This window comes from Cygnus atratus, chromosome 2 (genome assembly GCF_013377495.2).
Source record: "Cygnus atratus isolate AKBS03 ecotype Queensland, Australia chromosome 2, CAtr_DNAZoo_HiC_assembly, whole genome shotgun sequence".
NCBI lineage: Eukaryota > Metazoa > Chordata > Aves > Anseriformes > Anatidae > Cygnus > Cygnus atratus.
The window spans coordinates 21,583,888-21,606,285 of record NC_066363.1 but is presented as its reverse complement, the minus strand read 5'-3'; the positions used below and the strand labels follow the sequence as shown (position 1 = coordinate 21,606,285).

Here is a 22,398-nt window from a genome sequence, read left to right as displayed (position 1 = left end):
TGCGGAAAAAATGGACTACACTGGCTGCTTCAGATTTTAAAATGTTGTCAGTGACAACAACTAGCAGGTTTTAAACTTTACTTTTCTTAAATTAGAAAATTAATGTGTTTACAGTGATCGTTTACAAAATCATTCTCCGTGTTAGCTAGTAGATAAACTACTATGGTGTATTTCCTAAATACACTCTATAGTAAGTTCAGAAAATACTTAGGTGGCATCACTTTGCACCTTTTTCTATTTTAAATAGAAAATGTAACTCTAGTGAATGTCCTACATATCATAACATTTTTCTATAGCAACATCTTTGCATACACACATCAGTTCTTAAGCAGTGTTTTCTAATATTGCTGGTACTCTCACTATTTAGATATAGATAGCGATATGACTTGAATATATATCAGGGCAAGTTACTTGATAGTGACTCATAACTAAATTTAGAAGTATTTTACATCTTTAAAACTCAGGAAGTGAGTTGCAGTGGCAATTAACTGAATACAAACCTTGATCACATAGAAGTACATGAACAACCGTGCGATATATAAAAGGTGAAGTGTGCCAAAACAGATGTCTGTACCAATGCTTGGAGATTGTTCTATTTGGTAAAAAAGTACATACATTTAAAAAGAAAGAAAATTTATCTTGCTATAAGGGTGTCAGAAGACAAGTTCTGCATCAGAGAAGTGTTGGGCAGATAGGCTCCTCTATGAAATTAATAGTCAGACCTTTGCAAAAGGCATCTTTGGAAGGAGTTCTGAAATAGAAATAGATGAATAATCCCCTGGACGTGCCTGTTTTTCTTGATCCAGTTTGGTGAAGCTGGTGTACAGTCCCCAGCAACTCCTTCCCAGCTCTTCCCTTGCACGGGATCTAATTACAAGGTGAGGAAGATGAGTGACATGATCCAACAGGGAACTTTTCTGCAGTGAGGTAGTTTTCAGCTGATTGTGCAGCCACAAATGAATTGGATCAAATTCCAAATCTAAAGCAAGAAATGTGATGGCAGCACATAGCTGTGGGCATGGGGAGCGCAGTGTTGCTGCAGTCTGTATCAGCTGTAGTTACCCTGAAATTAGATGCAATTTGACACTGTACCCTTGGACAGGATTCCTTACTTTTAGATAGCTAGCTTAGGCAGCATGAGTCCCATTTCAAATACAGTAGGAAATAATACAAACATTTTGAACTACATAAAATAAGGGAAGCTTAACACACCCTTTTTAATGGCATGTTCCTTATACTACTCACTCATAAAGTGGAAAAGCTGGTTTCCATAGCCATCCCTGTCTGAGAGGGCAAAACCCACGCTTCATGAGAGAGTGCTCTAACCATCATCTAGTGTTGTGCAATAAGAATGCTAGAGCCACGAGATGGGGAGAAGAGGGAGATTCAGTATAGTATCAAGCATTCAGAGGAGTCTTGTACATTATGCTGTGTTCAACAGAAAAAAAATAATTATAGAAACAAAACATGAGCCATAATTATAAAGCCTTAAGATGCTCCCTGAGTATGGACTACCTTTTTCAGGATGTTGAATGGGGTGTTGCCTGGGAAGTAACATTGGGCTGGAATCCATTCAGGCTGAAGAGGGTCTAAAACCCAAATTCCCCACATCTCATGTTTGCTCTTAATAAAGAAAAAAAAAAGTATAAAGGCTCTGACTGTTTTAAAAGGATTCTTACAATTCATTTAGAAACCCATCAGAAGGAAGGGATGAAAAAGGAGGGGATAAAGCAGGCTCCGAGAATATCTGCCATATGTCTTTTGTGAACATAGTGGGGGGATGATGAATAGCGAGGAGGTAAAGCGTCCTCTGGGAATACCTAACAGATGTCATTAAACTGAGGCAGAATCTAAAAAGAGAATACTAGATTCCTTAAAAGGAGTCTGTCCTGAACAGTAGATCAATGCTGACCTGCATCAGTCTTTGTGGATAGGGAAAGAAACAGAACTTGAAATCCTGGAAAAAATGAAAACGAGTAGTGCCTGATGAATGCAAATCCCTATGGGAAGAGGCTTGGTGTGGAGTTTTCATCTAATGTGGCAAAAGCCTGCCTAATGCATGCAATTACATTCATTATTGAGCATAGTTAGGGCTATTGATTTCATCTAGTGTTTCTGCGCTGCGAACATTAGCTGTACCTTCTCCCTTTTTTGTCATTGCCAGTATTAGAATCAGCGAATGGTTTGGGTTGGAAGGGACCTTAAAGATCATCCAACTCCAACCCCCTGCCGTGGGCAGGGATGCCACCCACTAGGTCAGGTTGGCCAAGGCCCCATCCAGCCTGGCCTTGGACACCTCCAGGGATGGGGCATCCACAGCTTCTCTGGGCAATCTCTGTCAGTGCCCCACCACCCCCTCAGTGAAGAATTTCCTCCTAACATCCAGTCTAAATCTAACCTCTTTTAGTTTAAGATTATTCCTCCTTTTCCTATCATTATCTACCCAAGTAAAGAGTTCTTCTCCATCCTTTTTATAAGACCCCTTGAAATACTGGAAGGCTGCAATGAGGTCTCCCCGGAGCCTTCCCTTCTCCAGGCTGAACGTCCCCAACTCCCTCAGCCTGTCTTCACAGGAGAGCTGCTCCAGCCCATCTTAGCGGCCCCCCTCCGCCCTTTCTATTACTTTCTGATGTCTACACCTCGGGCATTAGCCCCCTTTTTTTTTTGAGCTCAGCCTGCTCCCCAGCCAGCCCGGAGTAAATAAACCGCTGCAAGCCCAGGACAACGAGATCCCTGCGACAGCAGGTCCCCAGTGAGCCCCTGGGGCTGGCCGGGGGGGGCCGGTCAGGAGAAGCCCCGTTCGCGTCACGGGAGGCGGCTGCCGGTGCCCCCGGCGGCCAGGCGGGGCCGGGCCGGGAAGGGCTCGGCGGGGCGGGGGGAGCCCGGGGCCGGGAGGCGGCGGCGGGGCCGGCCCCGGTTTCCCGGCGTGCTGCGCGGGGAGGGCCGGTGCCGGGCCTGCGGGGAGGCGGCGGCCGAGGCGACCCCGGGCGGGACGAGGAGGAGCAGCAGCAGCAGCAGCAGGAGGAGGAGGAGGAGGAGGAGGAGGTGGAGCAGGAGCCGCGGGCCCGTGGCTCGGTCGCCGCGCTGCCGGGAGCGGAGGGTGGCCGCGCCGCGCCCCGCCATGCCGCTCTTCGCCACCAACCCCTTCGACCAGGATGTGGGTGAGTGGCTCCGGGAGCCCCATCTCCTCCGGGGCACCGCCGCCTCCTTCCCTCCCTCTTTGCCTCCCTCCGCGGCCCGCTCGGCCCCGGCCCTCCCGCTGCGGCCTGCCCGGGGAGACTGCGGGCCCTGCCCGGCCTCGGGAGGCTCCGGGCGGCGGTGCCGGGCCGAGGGGTGCTGGGCCGAGGCTGGAGCTCGTCCTGCCCCGGGGGTTGGAAGCGGCAGGGCCGCCAGCCGCAGGCACCTCAAAGGCAGGCACGGTTCCCAGAGCGGGTTTGGGGTCGCTGCCTTAACGCGAATCCCTGCGGGAGCTTTGTTTTCCCCTCTCAGTGAAACTTGGGCTGTGGTCGGGTTTCATCCCCACCTGGCTCGTTCCAAGGCCGGGCTGCACGGAGAGGCTTCCACCTGAGAGAAATTACGCTTCGTGCTCGGGTGGCCAAACCCGAGGTAAAACAAACACGTAGGCAGTCCGAAAATTTGCACGTCTGATTGTGTAATACAGCTGGTCTCATACCTGCTGCTGACATCTGTGTAATTCCGAGCGATCCAGCAGGATATAAAGTGACTTCTTCTCATATTTGGATACGCACCCACCTCCCCCCATTACCTCCCCACAGCGTAACAGCAGTGTGACACTGTTGATGTTTCTGGGACCACATTTCTTCAGTAGGCTTACGTTTGCTGCACCTCTCAGCTACAAACGTGCCGTTTGTTTCTTAATGTTTACCCAACTGTACAAGTCAGGGCTCCAATTCAGTTATTCCAGGCCTTCAAAAAACAACTCAAAACTGTTTGGAAAGTGGGTATTTTTTTCTGGGGGAAGGGTTAGTGCATAAACAAGTGAGTGTTACATGGACTCTGTGCGTATGTTATCAGGAATTGTTAATCTGTTACATCTTAATGAAGCGTAGCTCCATTTCTTCCCATTTTGAATAATTAAGTGTGCCACGGTCTTTTCTGGTGAACACTGGCCTTTAATTTGTAATTTTCTTGATGGCAAAGTCAACAATTCTATATTTTGAAAAGTAGTATCTTTTCCTCGTTTCACTGTCCTGTAGCATAATTTGGCAGCTGAAAATAAGGAAGACATTGCACTGCTTGCCAGTTTTCTGTGGACCGTTAGAGGGCTGAAACATTGGTAATATCTTTGAGAATTATTTGAACTAATAAGATCAAAAAGTGGTAGCTGAGGTTCTGGAAAGTGCTCGTTTTCTTATTTCTTAAGGAAGCTGTCTAGCAGTGGTGAATGTCAGGCTGCTTGAGTGAGTTTATAGAGAGCTGAGGAGGCTGATAGATACGTTTGTCAGCACTGTAAGTTTAACGATGTGGAGTAGTAGTGCCCAACTGGTACTTCAGTGGGCTATTTGCTATTTTTGAGGACAGAGGATGCTGCCAACACCTTACCTGCTGTGACAGCCTAGTACAGACGCCGGTAGATATTTTTCAAAAGCTTTATTCTGTGTATCGTATGAACACTAGTAAATAACCACTTCCAAATTGTTCTTGGAAAAGCAGGTAGTGGGCCATGGGCTGCTTTTCCCTAGGCAATAAATCCAGCTTCTTTGTGTGGGCCCCCTTTCACAGTGCCCTGAGGGAGAGCAAAGAAGCAGCAGACAGCCGAGTTGGTGGCAGAACTACTTGCTGCCTTTATCCATCGCTTAACTGGATTTGTGCCATGGAGACAGCAATGGTGAAGTCTCCAGGAAAGTGTCCCCAGGCCCTTCTTCCCCGAGGCCTCTTGGGAACGCGCTATTATCTGGATGAACTTCTTGGCAGGCTTCGTAAGATAACGTCAGCTGTAGAGTAAGCTCTCATGTTCTCGGGAAACTTCCAAAAGTTGTCAAGCAGTAGTGTTACTTTACAGTTCTTTTCTCAGAAGGAAAGTTGAGTGCTCTGCTTTTGCTCCTGCTCAGCAAGGAAGTTTTCTTTTGAAAATCACATTCCTGAAGTAGGAAAGCAGTCAGAAGCTAGTCTTAGTTTCATATGAAGCTGGACATCGGTCTAGTTGATAGTGTTGCTGTGGTAGCTGTGAATTCTTGACTCCTGGACAGCTAATTAGTGCTGTGTAATAGTCGGAAATGACTTTGGAATCGTTTTGGATGATGGATTGCAGTGAACACATCCGGGACTAACTAGTTTGCCATTATTTTGGGAAGCATAAGTGTCTCTAAGCTCAGAAGGAGAAATTTCTCAGTTTTTCTCTCCAGTCATCAGCATCTGCCTAATCCTGTTAGCATGCTCATGCTGTGGAGCTTGGTCATCCGGAATCGTGTACCACTTGCAGTCAGCTTAGTACACAGCTTAGATTTTGAGGGGTGCACTTCTTCTTTAGATGTGACTGTCAAAATAATGTTAAGACTACTGTTAAACGTTTTAAAATATTATTAGTGTAAGCTGCCTCTAGATTTCAGGAGATAGGTCATTGTCATCCTCAAGGAGTCCAAATACTTCTGTTTTCTCAGCCCTCTTTTTACCATAATTAGGAATATTTCAACATGAAGGGATGCTAATCAATGGTGACGTAAGTTGGCGTGGGTTTTCACAGTCAACTGTGGAAAACATTGACAGTATGTCCATGTAAGGAACATAACGCTGGAATATTAAATAACAAACCCCTTCAAGATACTGAACTGCTGAGGATATAGTTAAGAGTTAAGATATAGTTAATTCTCCATGGGAGGGTTTAGAATTGATGATGTTCTTAGTAGCGTAACATGAAGTCCATTTCTGCCATGTTTCATAACCTCAGTCACAACATCTTTTGCAGAGAATTGTTCCTGAGAAGTACGGGTTTATCTGTAAGTTTGCAGGCAAGATAACGATGTAATGTGCTTGACGAACCAAAAGGCTGTCTGCTAGTCTGTCATGACAGGCTGATTAGTAATGTAGCGGTGGTTAGGCTGGGTTTGATGAAGAACTTACTGTTGAAGCAGTTCTCAAGTGTTATTTAGATGCTGTCTCGAGAATACAGTCGGTAACGCTGGACTCAGTGCTGTGCATGCTTAATTCTAACTTGGTATTAAGAGTTGTAAACTTAATCTATGCTGTAAGCAGAGAATTGGAAGAGCTTTTTATTCTGTGGCGTAAACTTACTACTTAAATATATTTCTGAAATTGTATAGGTTATAATAAATACAAATTCTGGTATGAGTTATTAAAAAGTCACACAATTTTAAGGGGAGATGTTTACTTTTAATTTTGAAAGGAATTCAAATAAAAACTTTTCAAAGTTGATCTGTCATCCAGCAATGTCCAGAATGCCAAATGACGTAACTCTTTTGGATGATTCTTCTCCCTTACCCACAGGAAGGGATGAAGGCACGTCCTGCATTTGCTTTGCATGTTAGTCTTGTTCTCATTGTAGCTGGTGTACTGGGTTGAGGCATCACAGGAGTGGGAACAAAGGAAAGATTCAGGCTTAATATTTACACTAATAGGAAATTAAGCAGGTAGGTTGGTAATGTAGAAGAACTATCAACCTGATGTATTTGTTTTTCCCACATTTTTATCAACTACGGCATTTATCGACCACTTTATTATTACAGCTCTTTTAGAAATGTAATAATATGCATGGATTACGTATGACTGTACTCACAGTCATATGTAGGTACAGTAAGTAAGTATGTTAAGGTACCACAGCATACAGTTTGACGCGTTAGGGTGTAAGAAATGCTTTGACCTGGAGTCGCATTGTGTAATTTCTCATAATAAAATACCCTTGCTCTTTAAACTGGTTAGTCTTTAGATTTATCCCATTTGGTAGTCAGCGTCTTCAAAACCACCCAACTGCGCATTTCTGCGAGCTGGGCTTTTCTCTGTTTGCCAAAAGGAGGGCAAATCGTCACCGAGGAGACTCTTGACCCTGAAGAATTCTGGAGAATGCAGAGTGAGGTAACTTACCTCTGGCTGCAAGGAGGGATGACTTCCAAGGAGTGGTTCAGATTGTCACGAGACTGGCACTTGTTCCGCTCAAGGTGGCCTACTGCTTTTCTCAGCATTGTTTTAGGGAGAAGGATGTTAACTGTGAGCTGAGCAGAAAACGTGTGGGAAAGGGGGTGTAGCCAGCCCCTTTCCAGTTATTTATAAATGTTTCTGAAGAACAAGGATATCTCACTTTGGTGTACATTCTCAATGAAAAATGGCAATGCTGACAGGATCCAGATGAGTGAAATAAATATTTCTTCTGTAGAATAGCCAAAAAATTTTTTTTTAGTGTCACACTTTTTGCAAATGAATCACCAGACTCTGAGTTGAGCTAGGCAAATTTGAAGCCAACAACTCACATTCCCTAGGCAAAGGAGTTTTTGTAGCTGTACTTTGCTGGCAATTCTTTTACTTCCCTCCCAGGGAAGAGCTGTCACTTTAAGTGCTTCCCCTCATTTCAGCTGTGGCAACATGCATTATAACATCAACATGCAAAATAATCAAAGTAGTTCTCCAGCATGTAAGATCTGTTCCTCTAGCTGGTAAAAATAACACTATATGTTTGATGCGGATAGTAATGTCTCTTGCTGATCTTTCTGAAATGCCACTTCTACTATGGCTTGATTTGTGGGGCTCTGCAAATAGATCCTGGCGCCATTTGTTTGTTACTTCCCTGTGATGCACCCTGTTTATGGAGTCATCACCATCATTATCATATCTCTCTGATGTGCTCACCTTCCTGCTCTGTTGTGGTAGTTCTGGGTGAAAGGTTGTTTAAGTTCTGAGGATTTGTTACAGTTTGCCATAAAATCTCTACTTTTTCCCAGCTTGTCTTACTGTTGTTTTCAGCATTCCTACCAGATCTTTAATCCTTCGGTCTGCGTTCTGTACAGCTCACTGAGCTGAGTGGTGTCTGTGTTGATGAGGCTGCCTCAGACACGGTGAGATCATACAATCGTAAAATCGCTCAGGTTGGAAAAGACCTCCAGGGTTGTCAAGTCCAACCTAGCACTGCCAAGACTGCCACTAGACCATGTCCCTAAGCACCACACCTACATGTCTTCTGAATAATTCCAGGGATGGTGACTCAACAGCCTCACGGGGCAGCCTGCTCCAACGCCTCATCAACTTCTCAGTGAAGAAATGTTTCCTCATATCCAGCCTAAACCTCGCATGGCACAACTTGAGTCCATTTCCTCTTGTCCTATCAACAGTTTCTTGGAAGAAGAGACCGACCCCTGCCCTGTTACAACCTCCTTTGCAGCAGTTGTAGAGAGCCATAAGATCTCCCCTGAGCCTCCTTTTTTCCAGGTTAAATAACCCCAATTCCCTCAGCCACTCCTCACAGGACTTGTGCTCCAGGCCCTTCACCAGCTGTGTAGCCCTTCTCTGGATATGCTTCAGCACCTCGATGTCCTTCTTGTAGCGAGGGGCCCAAAACTGAACACAGTACTCGAGGAGCGGCCTCACCAGAGCCGAGTACAGGGGGACGATCACCTCCCTGGTCCTGCTGGCCACGCTATTTCTGATACAAGCCAGGATGCTGGGCATATTGCTGGCTCATATTCAGCTGGCTGTTGACTAATACCTTCAGGTTCTTTTCTGTCAAAAGCCTTGCTGTAGTGTAGGTAGGGAACATCCACAGCTTTTCCCTCATCCACTAAGCATGCCACCTTGTCGTAGAAGGACAGGTTCCTTGTCAAGTTTGTCAAGCAGGACCCGCCTTTCATAAACCCGTGCTGAGTGGGCCTGATCACCTGGTTGTCCTGCAAGTGCTGCGTGATGGCACTCAAGATAATCTGCTCCATGAGCTTCCCCAGCACCGAGGTCAGACTGACAGGCCTGTAGTTCCCTGGGTCCTCCTTCCAGCTCTTCTTGTATATGGGTGTCACATTTGCTAGCCACAAGTTGACTGGGACCTCCCTGATAGCCTGGACTGCTGATGAATTGCAGATGAAATATTCTATCAGCAGCTGGGAGAACTCTCACAATCGCTAGCCCATGTTGTCATTTACAAGCAAAAGGCCCAGCTGGGCACCATCCCTCGTTGGCTCTCTCACCAGTTGTGTCAGGAAGTTGTCTTTCACATGCTCCAGAAACCTCCTAGACCATTTCGTCTCTGCTGTGTTGTATTTCCAGCAGCCATCTGGTAAGTTGAAGTCCCCCACGAGAACAAGGGCTAGTGATTGCAAGACTTCTCCCAGCTGCTTCCAGAATATTTTGTCTGCCTCTTCAGCCTGGTTGGGTGGTCTATAGCAGACTCCCACCAGGACATCTGCCTCATTGGCCTTCTCCCTGATTCTTACCCATAAACACTCAACCTTGTTGTTGCCATTACTAAGCTCTAGTCAATCCAAACGCTCCCTAACACACAGGGCCACCCCCCACCTCTCCTTCTTAGCCTGTCCCTTCTGAAGAGTTTGTAGCCTCCCATTGCCGTGCTCCAGCTGTGCGAGCTGTCCCACCATGTGTTGGTGATGGAGCTGTCGTCATTTTCCTGCTGCACAGCGGCTTCCAGCTCCCCCAGGTTGTTGCCCATGCTGTGTGCGTTGGTGTAGATGCACTTCAGCAATCCTGTCACCTTTCTGGGGGGTTCTTTCAAGGTGTGTTGTAGGGAAGTGCAACTAATGCTTACCTTAGTCTTTTCTGTGTTTTCCTAGGCATCTCTTTCTTTAGGTATGTTGTATATTAGAGACTAAATCTGGGGCAAGATGGAATTGGTTTTACTTGGTGTGATAGGTTGTATGAGTACAGAGGAAATGTAAAGGGAGAACATCCCTGATTTCACACTCTGTGTCTTTCCAACTGGCTGAAAAATGTGATATGTTACTTTTGTATGTGTTTGTTGTGTTTTAGTAGAATCTATCTAGAAAGGCATTCTTGTATTATGCAGAATTTTAGTTGTTGTTGTCCAAGGAAGCCATAGGTCTAAGTATCCGTTTCCTCTGAAACAACAACTTTTGCCACTTTTTAGAGGTGAAAGTTGAGAACAAAGAAAGAAAGCAATGCTGTAAAATTTAGAAACTAACAATTAAAATCTGAGGCAACATAAGATGGTACAGTGTTGCAGAGGTTGAAGTTGGTACATTAATTTGTAGGCCTTGCTTATGCTAGGAAAAAAAAAAAACGTGAACATTTACTTCATTAGTGAGACAACTTTGTGGGAGAGAGCTGTTCTGGAAAACTAGAGACAAAGTCTGGTACGGTATGCCTCTATGTCATGTAGTTCTGTTTTCCTTTGCATTTGAAATAGCATTAATAAGTCTTAAAGAACACTGATTTTGTGAAGGAGCCAGTGCTGTCTTTAAAAGTTGTTTCAGTAAAGCCTGAAATGTTCTCTGATCTCGTGTTGGTGCTCAGCAAGCCCGGTAAGATTTTGTAGCAGTGATGAGCTGCAGTCCGGGGGTCGGAGGTAAACGTTAATATTACCATGACAGAATTATTTTTGATCAGAGATGGAGGATGAAGAACATTTCAAAGTTTAACTTGAGGTTATCTTCTTGTCTCCTGTGGTAAGCTACCCTAAGACTTGAAGTCCAAATCTGTGTTTTTACCTCCCCATCAGAGTCTGTTTTGGTGCTAAGATAGTGGCGTGCCAGCTGTACCTGAAGACGGGTGGGGTGCCAGCCGTTAGTTGGAGTAAGGAAATGCTGAACGAACGTGAAGGATTTTTTGGCTGCAGATGCATGCCTCATGTTGGAGGAGAGAGTGTTCGTGGATTTTAAGTGATGATAATGTAAGTAATTTAACTTAAGTAGCCCTAAGTTGTAATTTTGTCTACAAAACACTGATGCAACATAGCAATTTCGTCAAAGCGTCTCTGTTGCTCCTGCTGCCAGCGTGGCGAAAGGTGAGAGTTGCTTGCTGACGCTCTGACAGAGGCACTGGCCTTTTTTGTGGCCAGTCCATGTCAGCTACTGTACTGCTAGCGTTCACGCTGTGCCATTAGCTTTTAACTGCCCTCCTTGGAGTCAGAATTTAACTGAACCTTTAGAGGCAGAAAACTTTGCTCATGTCTTACGATTGATTTTTATCTAAGGGAAGTAATAGATGCTTATTGCTAGAGAAGACAGAGAGCATACAGTGAAACCGGGTTTCAGAGTGAAATACGGTAAGAAACTACTTAATGTTTGGTGATGGAGGAAGTGTCCTCCTAACAGCAGAAGGTGGGGAGGTGTTACAAGCAAATGGCAGTTTTTAGACAGGACTAGGTTCAACTTTTAAGAAGAAATGTAGCTGTGGTAGAACACTTGTAATTGTATTCATGGGTAAAGCTGCAAAATGTTCCATTTGAGAATTAAAATGAAGGTTGTAATTGGTGAGGTTGGTATGGATTAGGGATTTCATTAATCACCATCTTATCTCTAGTTTTAGCCAAGCTATTTAAATTGACATAAAACATGGTTTGGTGATATTTTGGTGATATTTGACCTGAAGGTGCACAGGTCTGTGGGACATGATGAGATACATCTGTAGGTCTTAAAGGAACTGGTGGATGTAGCTGTTAAGACACTGTCCATCGTATTTGAGAAGTCAGCGCAGTCTGGTGAAGTTCCTGCTGACTGGAAGAGGAGAAGCATAATCCACATTTCTAAAAAGGGAAAAAAATAGGACCCGGGGAACTCCAGGCCAGTCAGCCACACCTCTGTGCCTGGCAAGATCATGCAGCAGATCCTCCTGGAAGCTCTGCTAAGGCACATGGAACATAAGGAGGTGAGTGGTGACAGCCAACATGGCTTCACTAAGGGCAGATCATGCCTGACTGATCTGGTGGCCTTCTACGATGGGGTTACAGCACTGGTGGATAGGGGAAGGGCAACTGATGTCATCTACCTGGACTTGTGCAAAGCATGTGATGCTGTCCCCCATGATATCCTTGTCTGTGAATTGGAGAGACATGGACTTGATGGATGGACCACAAGGGCAAGGAATTGGCTGGGTGGTTGCACTCAAAGAGTTACGGTCAATGGCTCAATGTCCAGGTGGAGATCAGTGACCAGTGGTGTTCCCCAGGGGTTGGTAGTGGGACTGGCGCTGTTCAGCAGCTTTGCCAGTGACACGGACAGTGGGAGTGCATCTTCTGCAAGTTTGCTGATGACACCGATCTGTGTGGTGTGGTTGACATGCTGGAGGGAAGGGACCTGGGCAAACCTCATGAGGTTCAACAAGGCTAAGTGCAAGGTCCTGCATCAGGGCTGGGGCAATTCCAAGCACAAATACTGGCTGGGTGTAGAATGGATTGGGAGCAGCCCTGAGGCTGCCCCCAGCACAAGTGGACATGGACCTGTTGGAATGAGTCCAGAGAACGCCACAACGTTGATCAAGAGGCTGGAGCACCTCTCCTATGAAAACAGGTTGAGGGAGCTGGGGATGTTCAACCTGGAGAAGGGAAGGCTCTGGGGAGACCTCATTGCAGCCTTCCAGTACCTAAAGGGGGCCTACGGGAAAGCTGGGGAGGGACTCTTTGCCAGGGAGTGTAGGGGTAGGACAAGGAGTAGTGGTTTTAAAGTAAAAGAGGGGAGATTTAGGTTAGATAGAAGGAGGAAATTCTTTACTCAGAGTGTGGTGAGGCACTGGCACAGGCTGCCCAGAGAAGCTGTGGATGCCCCATCCCTGGAGGTGTCCAAGGCCAGGCTGGATGAGGCCTTGGCCAACCTGACCTAGTGGGTGGCATCCCTGCCCATGGCAGGGCGTTGGAACTGGGTGATCTTTGAGGTCCCTTCTAACCTAAACCGTTCTATGTTTCTTTGATTTTAAAACCCTAAGCGTCCATTTTTTTTACTTCTTAGTTTGCCATGCTGTTTCTCTCTGATGTCGTGAGGAAAGAAGAATTTAATTATTGCCAGAAGTACTGTCTGTGATGCAGATTAATGTATGAAGCCCAAATTTCAGTTCCATTGGATTTCTCAGCCCTCTGACTGCTGAAGGATGCCCTAGCTGAAGCACAGCGTGAGGCAGGGGTGAACTGCGTGGTGTGCAAGGCTGCACGTGAGCTCTAAGCCCGGCTGCAAGTTAGGGTTCTGCAGGGCGCTGTGTAGACACACTTTGAATGGAGCTGGTCCAGCTCCAGCAAAACTGGCAATGAACTTCAGCAGGGGAGTCCTGGAACTAAACTGCCTCCGCGCGGTTTTTGTGCAGCTCTGGACTGTGCTGACCAGCTGTCTGCAGTCTGGCTTTCTCCTTGCCTTTATTTAGTATCTCATTTACTTGTATGTTACAAAGTATCCTCAAAAACAGAATTGAAATTCTCAAGTAATGGAACAGTGCTCACTGATATAAACGGGGTACGGTGTCATTCCTCTGTGTTCATGTTTTGGCATTCGTAGTTTGCTTGATGACTGGGTTCTGCCATTGTGTCTCCTTTATGAATAAGATTTAAAAATCAAGAATTTCTCTGTTAGTTATGCTAGCCCTAAGTGTGATTTAGAACATTAGCAGACTGAAAGAAAAATAAAGTTGTCAGTTGATCTGCTGGTATTTCTTAGTGCCATACGTTAGCGTGTTGTCTACTCGGGGTTTTTCTTATTTTTGTTGATTGTGACATTTTTTTTGTCATCAAGTTCCAATTTGCTGTGTGGCATTGCTGTCTTCATTGCAGCAAGTAGTACAACTGATGGGTTACGTGTCACTTGTATGTGGTGGTTTTTTCATTTTTCCTCAGAAATATTTTGGGAGAACACAACCAGAGAGCTTTGCTTTTCTGCATGTTAGCTCTGAATTAAAGAAGCTAAATAACTGCAATCTGACTTCAGTTTGTGGGACAGAGAAACTCATTCAGAGAGACAGAGGCCGTCAACTTTGGGATTAATAATTCCTTCTCATTTCTGGAGATTAGATGTCTTGCTTTGTCTTTCTCTCAAAGTAGTCTGAGACATTCCCTGAGGGGTGGTACTCATTGCTGAGGCGTATTTTGTGTTTTACAGATTGAGGTGAATATTAGATGAAGCAGGTATAGGTTATTATTCTGTGCCCGTTTCTCCTGTGTGGAGAATAATGGAAGTTGCTTGTGTGTCTCCAGCCCTGACGTGATCTGTCAGTGTTTAGATAACCTTCCGTTCAGCTCCTGTGTAAGGCTCCCTTTCCTTTATCACTTTTATTTATCATTACCCTCTGTGTACCCAAGCTTTCCTGGCGGAGAACTAGGGAAGGAGTTAGTCTATTTTACTTCTGCTTTGTTTCCACCTACCCTCTTTATTTCTTAACTTTTCAGCAGGGACTGTTCTTGTCCTATTCAGAAGGTTTGGAAGAAAGAGCCCCAGTGGCTTCTATCAGATCAGCTTTAGTTTAGCAGTCTGTAGCTGAAAGAGAAGGTGGAATATATCACCCAAAACAGAGACAAGAATAGGGAGGTAAAAGTTTAGTGACTATTAATGAATTGTTGAAGCCTCCTTATTGAGGAGAAAGGAGAAAATACATATGACGCAAATGCAAGATACAGCAGCTTAGTGTCTGATGGTGGGGTAAATGCTGTTATGTCCGACTCTGCTAACAATGAATTAATACTTGGAGTATTCATGTGGTATTAAACTTAACATTTCCAGATGCTCCCTTCCCCCTCCCCCCCCCCCCCCCCAGTAAATCTGTTGCTAACTGATACACTTTTGTATATGTTTATTACGTGGACAAAATATGTATATTAATTTGCTTATTAATATAACTTTAGAGCTGCAAGTGAACATTTGAAAAGTAAAAAGAATTACGTATAACAGTTTTAATATATGAATATTAAATATATTAATTTGTCATGCATTTAGCAGTATACAGTGGTAATATTGTAACATCTTTATAGTCAATTCGGTTAAATTATCTTTTTTTTTTTAAGAATAATAATTGTATTTTGATTTACTTGCGCTTCTTTCATCAGAGAAAGCAACCAGTGAGATGAACACTGCGGAGGACTGGGGCCTCATTTTAGACATTTGTGATAAAGTTGGGCAGTCGCGCACAGGGTAAGTGATTTTAGAAATTGTCTCCTCATAGACTTTAATTTTGTTATTTCAGTCTTTCTTATATTCAGATGAGAGGAATGAAAGTTTTGTTGTCTTGTACAGACTTTTGAAGCAGCTCGGTTTAACTTAATTGAAATCTACTCTGGTAAGTAAGTACTACAAGTAAAAGGAAAACATAGGGATTTTCTGCCCAAATATTTACAATTCTTCCTTTGGAGATACTAACTGATCTGTTAAAATTAGGAATTACGTACGGCAGTTTTTCATCGGTGTAACAGAATAACCAAGCTGAAATGTTTTAGCAGTATCAGTGTAAATCCAGGAGACATCATTAGGGGTTTTCTTGTAGAACCATAATCTGGCTTGGAAGTGACCTCCAGAGGTCATCTAGTCCACCCCCCTGCTTGAAACAAGTCTAATTAGATCAGGTTGCTCTGGACCGTGCCGAGCCTTGAATGCTTCCAGGGACAGAGTTTCCACAACCTATATGAGCAACCCATTTCAGTATTTAACTACTCTCATAGTAAGCAAGTGAATAAATAAACCTGCTATCTGATTGCAATTTTCCTTGTTCCTACTTTTTTGCTGCATCTTGCCCTGTGACCACAGCTCTGAGAAGAGTCTGGCTTCATCTTCTCTGTGTTCTCAGTTTAAGGAGTTGAAGACAGCAACAAGGTCCCCTTTTAGCCTGCCCTTCTCAAAACTGAACCCAGATCTCCATGTCTCCGTGTACGTGACTCTCCTCTAACCGTCTTGGCAGCACTCCACTGGACTTGCTGCAGCGTGTCAGTATCCTCCGTGTGCTGGAGAACCCCAAACCAGGCAAGCTCCAGGTGCAGTCTTACAAGTGCTGAACAGAGGGGATGGATCACTTCCCTGGCCTGCTGGCTGTGATGTTCTGCTGTGGCCCAGGATGTGGCTGGTCATCTTTTCTGTCAGGCTGCACTGCTGACTGCTGTCACCCACTAGGACCTGCCAATCCTTTCCTGTGGAGCTGCTTTCTTGGTGGCAGGCTAGTGCTGCCCACCCCAGATGGAACACCTTGCCTTTCTCTTGTTGAATTTGAGGAGGTCTGCCCATTTCTCCAGACTATTTCTCCTTACTGTCCAGATCCCTCTAGTTAGCCCAGCCCTCCAGTGTATTGACTGCTTCTTCCAACTGGTCAGCAAAGTTGCTGAGAGTGCACTGCCTCCCATTATCTAGGTCATTAGAGAAGACATGTAGCAGTACTGGTCCCAAGAGCTGGAATTTGCACTACTGGTGACAGCTCTTTGATCTCAGCAGTCCAGCCAGCTTTCCAGCCACCTTATCACCCTTCCATCCTGTCAATATTTCACCAGTTGAGCGATAAGCAGACTATGAGACAGTGTAGAAGCTTTGCTAGAACCGAAATAGAAAGCATCCGCTGCCCCCTCTTTGTCACAGAAATGAGGTTGTGTGTTTTTCCCTTTGTTTTGAGAAGCTATTTTATGACATCAGGGCTTTATTAACTGTTCATTTTGAAAATGTGCTATTGAATGAAACCCACCTTGATATGGGCCATTAATGCTTCCATCATTAATTATTTAATGAACTTTCTCATAGACTTTATGCATGGCCTCATTTCTTGGACATGAAAAGTCAAAATGTAAGTTGAGATAGCAAATAAAAAATGCAGCTTAAAGACAATATTTCAGTGTATCTATCACGTTTTTATTCAGTGTTGTATTTAGATTTTGGACATGTATTAAATACGTCCTCCCCAAGCATTCTCTGAAATAATTCACGTAAGGAATAGCATCAAAAAGAGAGCCATGCCATTGCTGCTGTTTAGAGCAATGCTTCTCTGAGAAGGACTAGGACTGCCTTGTAAGACTGTGGGAAACAGTACAGGATGTCAGACAGCAAATTCTCACCTGGGATTTTTGTTCCAAAGGACAGGTTCGAAAATAAGCTTATTCCTTGGGATTAGAGATGGTCTCTAGAGGAGTGTTTATAAATAGCATGGTGTATTGAGACTGCTGTGCTGTTGGGTATAACTCCAGTTAAGATAACAGCTGGTAAGTTATTAATAATGCTGTTAGTCCCTATATGTAAAACTGTATTTCTGCTGTGTGTGTGTTGATGCTGAGCATGTAATAAAAATAACATTATTGAAGGCTTCAGTATTCTATTTCATCAGTGAAAGCTTTTGCATAGGCAAGATTTAGCCTCACAGTGACTTACCCTGAGCAGTGCTCAAATGTGTTTGGCTGCAAGAGACAGCTGCTTGGGAGTGCAGACAAATCTTCTGGCAACATACAGCTAAATGTCTCCATGACAGCTGGAATTTCTGTTGTGATTTTAAAAACAGAACAAAACAAAAGTGGTTTTATACTGGCTGTGACTTTAACCTTTGTAATACTCACCCTGCTTGTAATAAGCTGCCAGCTGACTCATTGCTTAACATCAGATTCTGTTAAAACTTGCTGATAGTGTGTTTTCTTTGTTTTGATGGATTATGTCATGCTACAGCAAGGTAAAGCAAGGCAGCATTCCCCATTAAGTTTAAGGCAGATATGCTACACTGTTTGTAACTCTTCTGCAATTTAAGTTCCTATGGTAGGGATACTGGTCATCAGAACTGGTGTCTGCTTTAATTTCTTCACCAATTCTGGTCTGATGCAAACTGTTCTTGGCAGAAGTTTAGATTATATAGTCTGTATTTTATGGATTTTCTTTTGTACTAGTCTTTAAATTGCATGCCCTGCAACATTGTAGATGGAAATCACCTTACACCAAAAGCCATGATAGACTAGAGGGATTATATTATTTATTAAGTGGCACTTCTTGTTGCATAGTGTTATCTGGCACATTGTCCCATTTAGGTCTGCTAACAATTTATTTGCATCCAGGGTAGTTGTTGGATACCTGTTGTGCTCCAAAGACGTTTCATTTTCTCCTAAGATAAATTAGTTACAGTTCAGTAACGGAATTGCTAACTGGATGCATACAGTTGTGCTACTGTTAGTTTTTCTGTTGTCATACCTTGGGTACAGAAAATCACCAATAGCTACTGATTTTATCTTTCTTCCCTTAATTCAACCAAAAAAAAAAAAAAACTGCTTTAGCAAGTTGGAACTCCTCCAAAGCTCCCTCTTTTTAATTGGAATTAACTCGATACTTTCTGCATGTTTTGCGTATCAGGTTCTTACAGTGATCTAAAATTTGTCTAACTATGAGTCAATCAAAACAGCTTTTTTAATCTCTGATATATGTATATTTATTTTTTTAGTAAGTTGTCCAGTTCTGCAGTTGTGTATTGCATTTTTTTTATTATGTTTTTTAGGAAAACTGCTAGTATCCAAAACTGTTCAGTGAGCAAGTTGCCTTTCAACACAAAAAGATTATTAAAACAATGTGTTTTTGAAAACTTATTTTAAAACCTTTGATTGTGTTTGACTTGCATTTTAAATTAACTAAATACAGGAAAGGTATACATTCTGCATATTGTTGGCTTGCAATCCAGGTGCTTACACGACTTAAGCTATAGTTTATCAGCTCTTAGTAAAATAACGTTACGACACTGGAATTACTCATTAAACAGAAAGAAATGGAAACTTAAAGGCCACGTGTAATGTGTTTTAGCATGAGGTGCACCCGTCTTGCTTGCTCTCTTTTTCTTCCTCAGTGAGTTTTAGTTCAGTGCTAACCAGTTCCTGAGTCCAAGTCTGTTTGCATTTGGCTTTGAGAAGTTTCTACCTTTTGTTTTGACTTAATGAGACATATTAGTATTTACGTTTGAAACTGTAACTACTGCAGTTTTTCTCTAGGAATGGTAGTTAATAAAAATGAGGGGATGAAAAAATATGAAATTGGTGCTTGGGTGAATATAGCAATGGTTGAGAAAATAGAAACGTTGTAGTGCTGTCTGTTCATGGACAGAGATTTGGATATTGAAAACCTGTCATTCAGAAATGGCTCGTCTGTGTCGCTACTTGTTTAACTTTGTCCTGAGTCCTTATGGCTTAATCACCGCCTCAATGAGTCTGTGTTCTGGTTAGCTTATTCTCCTTTTGTGGTTTCCATGCCTGTTTGTACAAGAGAAAACAGTAAAATTGCTTGCTGGATAGTCTTCTAAACCACTTCCTATCGTTTTTACCCCCCCCCTCAAGTTACCCAATGTAAGTAGCATTTTACATAGTCATCCAGCGTATGTGTCATACAGAAACCAGGAAGCTCCTGGAATAGCTTGTTTCTAATGGAGCAAGGAGGAAAATGGAGACACGTGGTGTGGTGGTTTTACCTTGCTGGGTAGCTGAGCTCCACCACAAACGCTCTCACTCCTCCTCCTCAAAGGGAATTGGGGTAGAAAATTTTATGGAGAGGGTTCAGGGATTGAGATAAGGACAGTGAGATCACTCAACAATTATCATCATGGGCAGAACAGACTCAGCATAAGGAGATTAAAGAAATTTATTGCCTATTACTAACAAGCTAGAGCAGTGAGAAACTAAAAACATCTTTCCCCCACCCACTCTCTTCCACCGCCTTCCCCTGAGCAGTGCTGGGGAACAGGGAATGGGGGCTGTGGTCAGTCCAAAAATCTTTGCTGATGTATTTATAAGTTTTTATGAATTAATGAGAAAGGTGTTTTTTTAATATATATATATTTTTAAATTGTACTTGACATATATGGAAGATCATTTGATTTTGAAGGTTTCCTGTTAGTTTATTAGTTTTTAGAAGGAGTTACCGTAACAAAATCATCTTAGGCTAATGGTCCTGTTCCTGGACTACTAAGCTCCTGACTATGTAGCCTACTTTTATAAATACTGGCTTAGCAATTAATGTCCATTGTCCATGATTTCTTTTTGTTTGCAGTTCTAACACATTGATATCCTACTCATAAATTAAAGCAGTTATTTATATATTAACGTATACATTAAAAACACAGTTATTTCTGAAAGTTTTATCATGTATTCTTTCTCAGGTAAAATGAACACAGCAGAAGTCTTGGATAATTAATAGGTAACGGACAGTACTTGTCTTACAGCCTTCATTTGCAGTAATAATTGGTTGTATGAAGGTATACACTGAGTAATATGTAGTCTTTCAGTGTGACGGCATTTTCTATAATTAGTACTACTAAACATGAGAAAGACATTTCTGTAAAATGTAGACACTGTCAAATATAGTATAGCCAAGCAGTGGTGTAACTTATACCTGAGTTTCATATTAGTTCTTGGGTATCAGTTCAATAGAAAACTGATTTTGCTTCCAAGAAAAAAAAACCACAAAGTCGCTGTAAATACTCAAAAAAGCATAAAATCTCTTACTTTTAAATTTACCCTTCTCTTTTTCTGTTTCCCTACGGTTGCCTATTTCAAGGCTATCTTTTTAGGACTATTCAACAGGTAATGCTTGTATGCTCATGGTAATTATACCCTACACTTGCTCAGCCTTCTACCATCTCCAGAGACAAAATAACTGAGACACACACAGATTTAAATACACTAAACTGTCTGAAAATCCCATGCAAATTGATTGTTAAATTTCCTTTTCCCATTATGTCTATCTAGGACAACATAGGTAAAACGTGAATTCTATATTTAGCTGTTTTAAAACTTTTATGCAGTATGTCTAACGCTTTTTTTTTCCACTTGTTTCTTTGCTATGTATTTTCTTTATAAATGTTATCCTGTAGATTAAAACGGACTCTGAGGAGCATAGTGGTGGTAATTAAAAAAAAAAAAAAATGCGGCAAAGGCATGTTGGTAATCAGTATGTAAGCAAATATTCTTAGGTATGTATGTGGAACATGGATTAGCAGTAGATTTTAAGGAAATGTATGTGGAGGAAATTATCACCCTAATTCATTAAATAAATATTAATTACATAAGGTGATTGTATATCTACTAAAAGGAATAGAATATTCAGACTAATTTTTAAGTATGGAGTGGGATGTATTGAAAGTGAAGCTAAGCTTACTGAGCATTTTTCTTGATGGTAATTGATGAGCATGACACAAGTTAAACGTAGGAAACTTTGCTCTCTGCTTAACTTCAGTTACTAATAAAAATTATAATGTGATGTTAAAACATTGAATATCCGAGAAGGAGACTTCTACAGCATTTACGTCTTAATTTCAGGTTTTTTGCTTATGAAGTTTCGTGTTAGTGACTAACGCTGACAGTTACGGTATTTTATATGTATTTCCAGAGAAGATTCTAACTGACTTAGGCTTAGCTTATTTACAAAACTGACATAAGTAGAGATTGTAACCTAACTTTAAAAAGTCACAGTTTTTTCATTGTGATTTGAATGGATGCATGTGGGAACTAGAGAGATGTTAAATGAGGGAGAAAAGGAAGGGATTTACAGTGCAAAAACTTGGCTATGTTCATGTAAAAGCGACAACTTCTGCCCTGCTCCTCCTTAAACGAAATGCAAGTGTTCCTTTCTCGAGTTGTGTTGTCATTAATGGAGTATGAGTTCTGAATCCTTGCAGCAATTGTTCAGTGTCCTTGGGCACTTGCAGAGCTCACTTGGAGAAGGGGGAAGTAATGCAGAGTTTTGATAATTGAAGGAGTTCAATGTGTTTGTGTGAGAAGGTTGGAGTGGGGAAAGAGAGTAACCCACACAGGGAAAGACACTCTGGGGAACAGGTAGGAGAGAAGCACAAGAAATTGCGATCCTGGTCATAGGAACACTCTCTGTATTCCTTGTTCCGATTATGAAACATCTTAGAACACAAACATGCCATTGAAGTGATGATTGTAAATTCACTTGCATGTCTTAGATGCTGAGAGGTATTGTTTTGATACCAGATTAAGAGGTCTGTGTTAAAAAGAAATTAAAAGCAACCAGACAAATTTGATGTATCAAAAATATTTTCATTAAAATCATATTATGAAATTTTGAAATACATTGCAATCATATAAAAATATTTTACATGATGATTTATCTGATAAGAGTTTTTCTTAGAGTGAAAAAAGTATTTAATGAAGGTGTACAGACTACAGAGAACTACAGTACTCTAATTGTCAGGAATTTTATGCATTTCTGCAGTATTTACAGTAATTCTCTCCAACTAAAAAAAGGATTGGTTTTGATAACCAAGACTAGCAATCATACAGATAAAAATGGCTAGAACGGCTAATGGTGTTGATTTTTTTTTTTTTTAATTTAATGTTGCACTTTAAAGCTACTAAATAATTTACTGTTTGTATTCAGGAGAGCTTGCTCTCTGTTGGCGTTGTCATGTGTGCAATAGGAAATGTTCATTGCAGTACATTATTTTAAAGGTGTCTTGTGTTTCTTTAGGCCTAAGGATTGTCTCCGTTCTATTATGAAGAGAGTGAACCATAAAGATCCCCATGTTGCTATGCAGGCGTTAACAGTAGGT

General features: G+C 42.5%; 1 protein-coding gene across 3 annotated transcripts in view; it reads left to right on the top strand.

The window, feature by feature from the left end:
• Positions 1 to 2,992: 2,992 nt before the first annotated feature.
• STAM (signal transducing adaptor molecule) overlaps positions 2,993 to 22,398 on the top strand; it is a 36,117-nt gene continuing 16,711 nt past the window's right edge. The window contains exons 1-3 of one of the 3 annotated variants that reach the window (XM_035545449.2): positions 2,993 to 3,161; positions 14,948 to 15,032; positions 22,317 to 22,392. In XM_035545449.2, the coding sequence (XP_035401342.1) occupies positions 3,122 to 3,161; positions 14,948 to 15,032; positions 22,317 to 22,392 (201 nt within the window). In that variant the 5' untranslated portion in view covers positions 2,993 to 3,121. Of the gene's footprint in view, positions 3,162 to 10,707; positions 10,820 to 14,947; positions 15,033 to 19,980; positions 20,022 to 22,316; positions 22,393 to 22,398 lie in introns of those variants that run through there. The other 2 variants (XM_035545450.2, XM_035545451.2) reach the window with 2 other exon arrangements.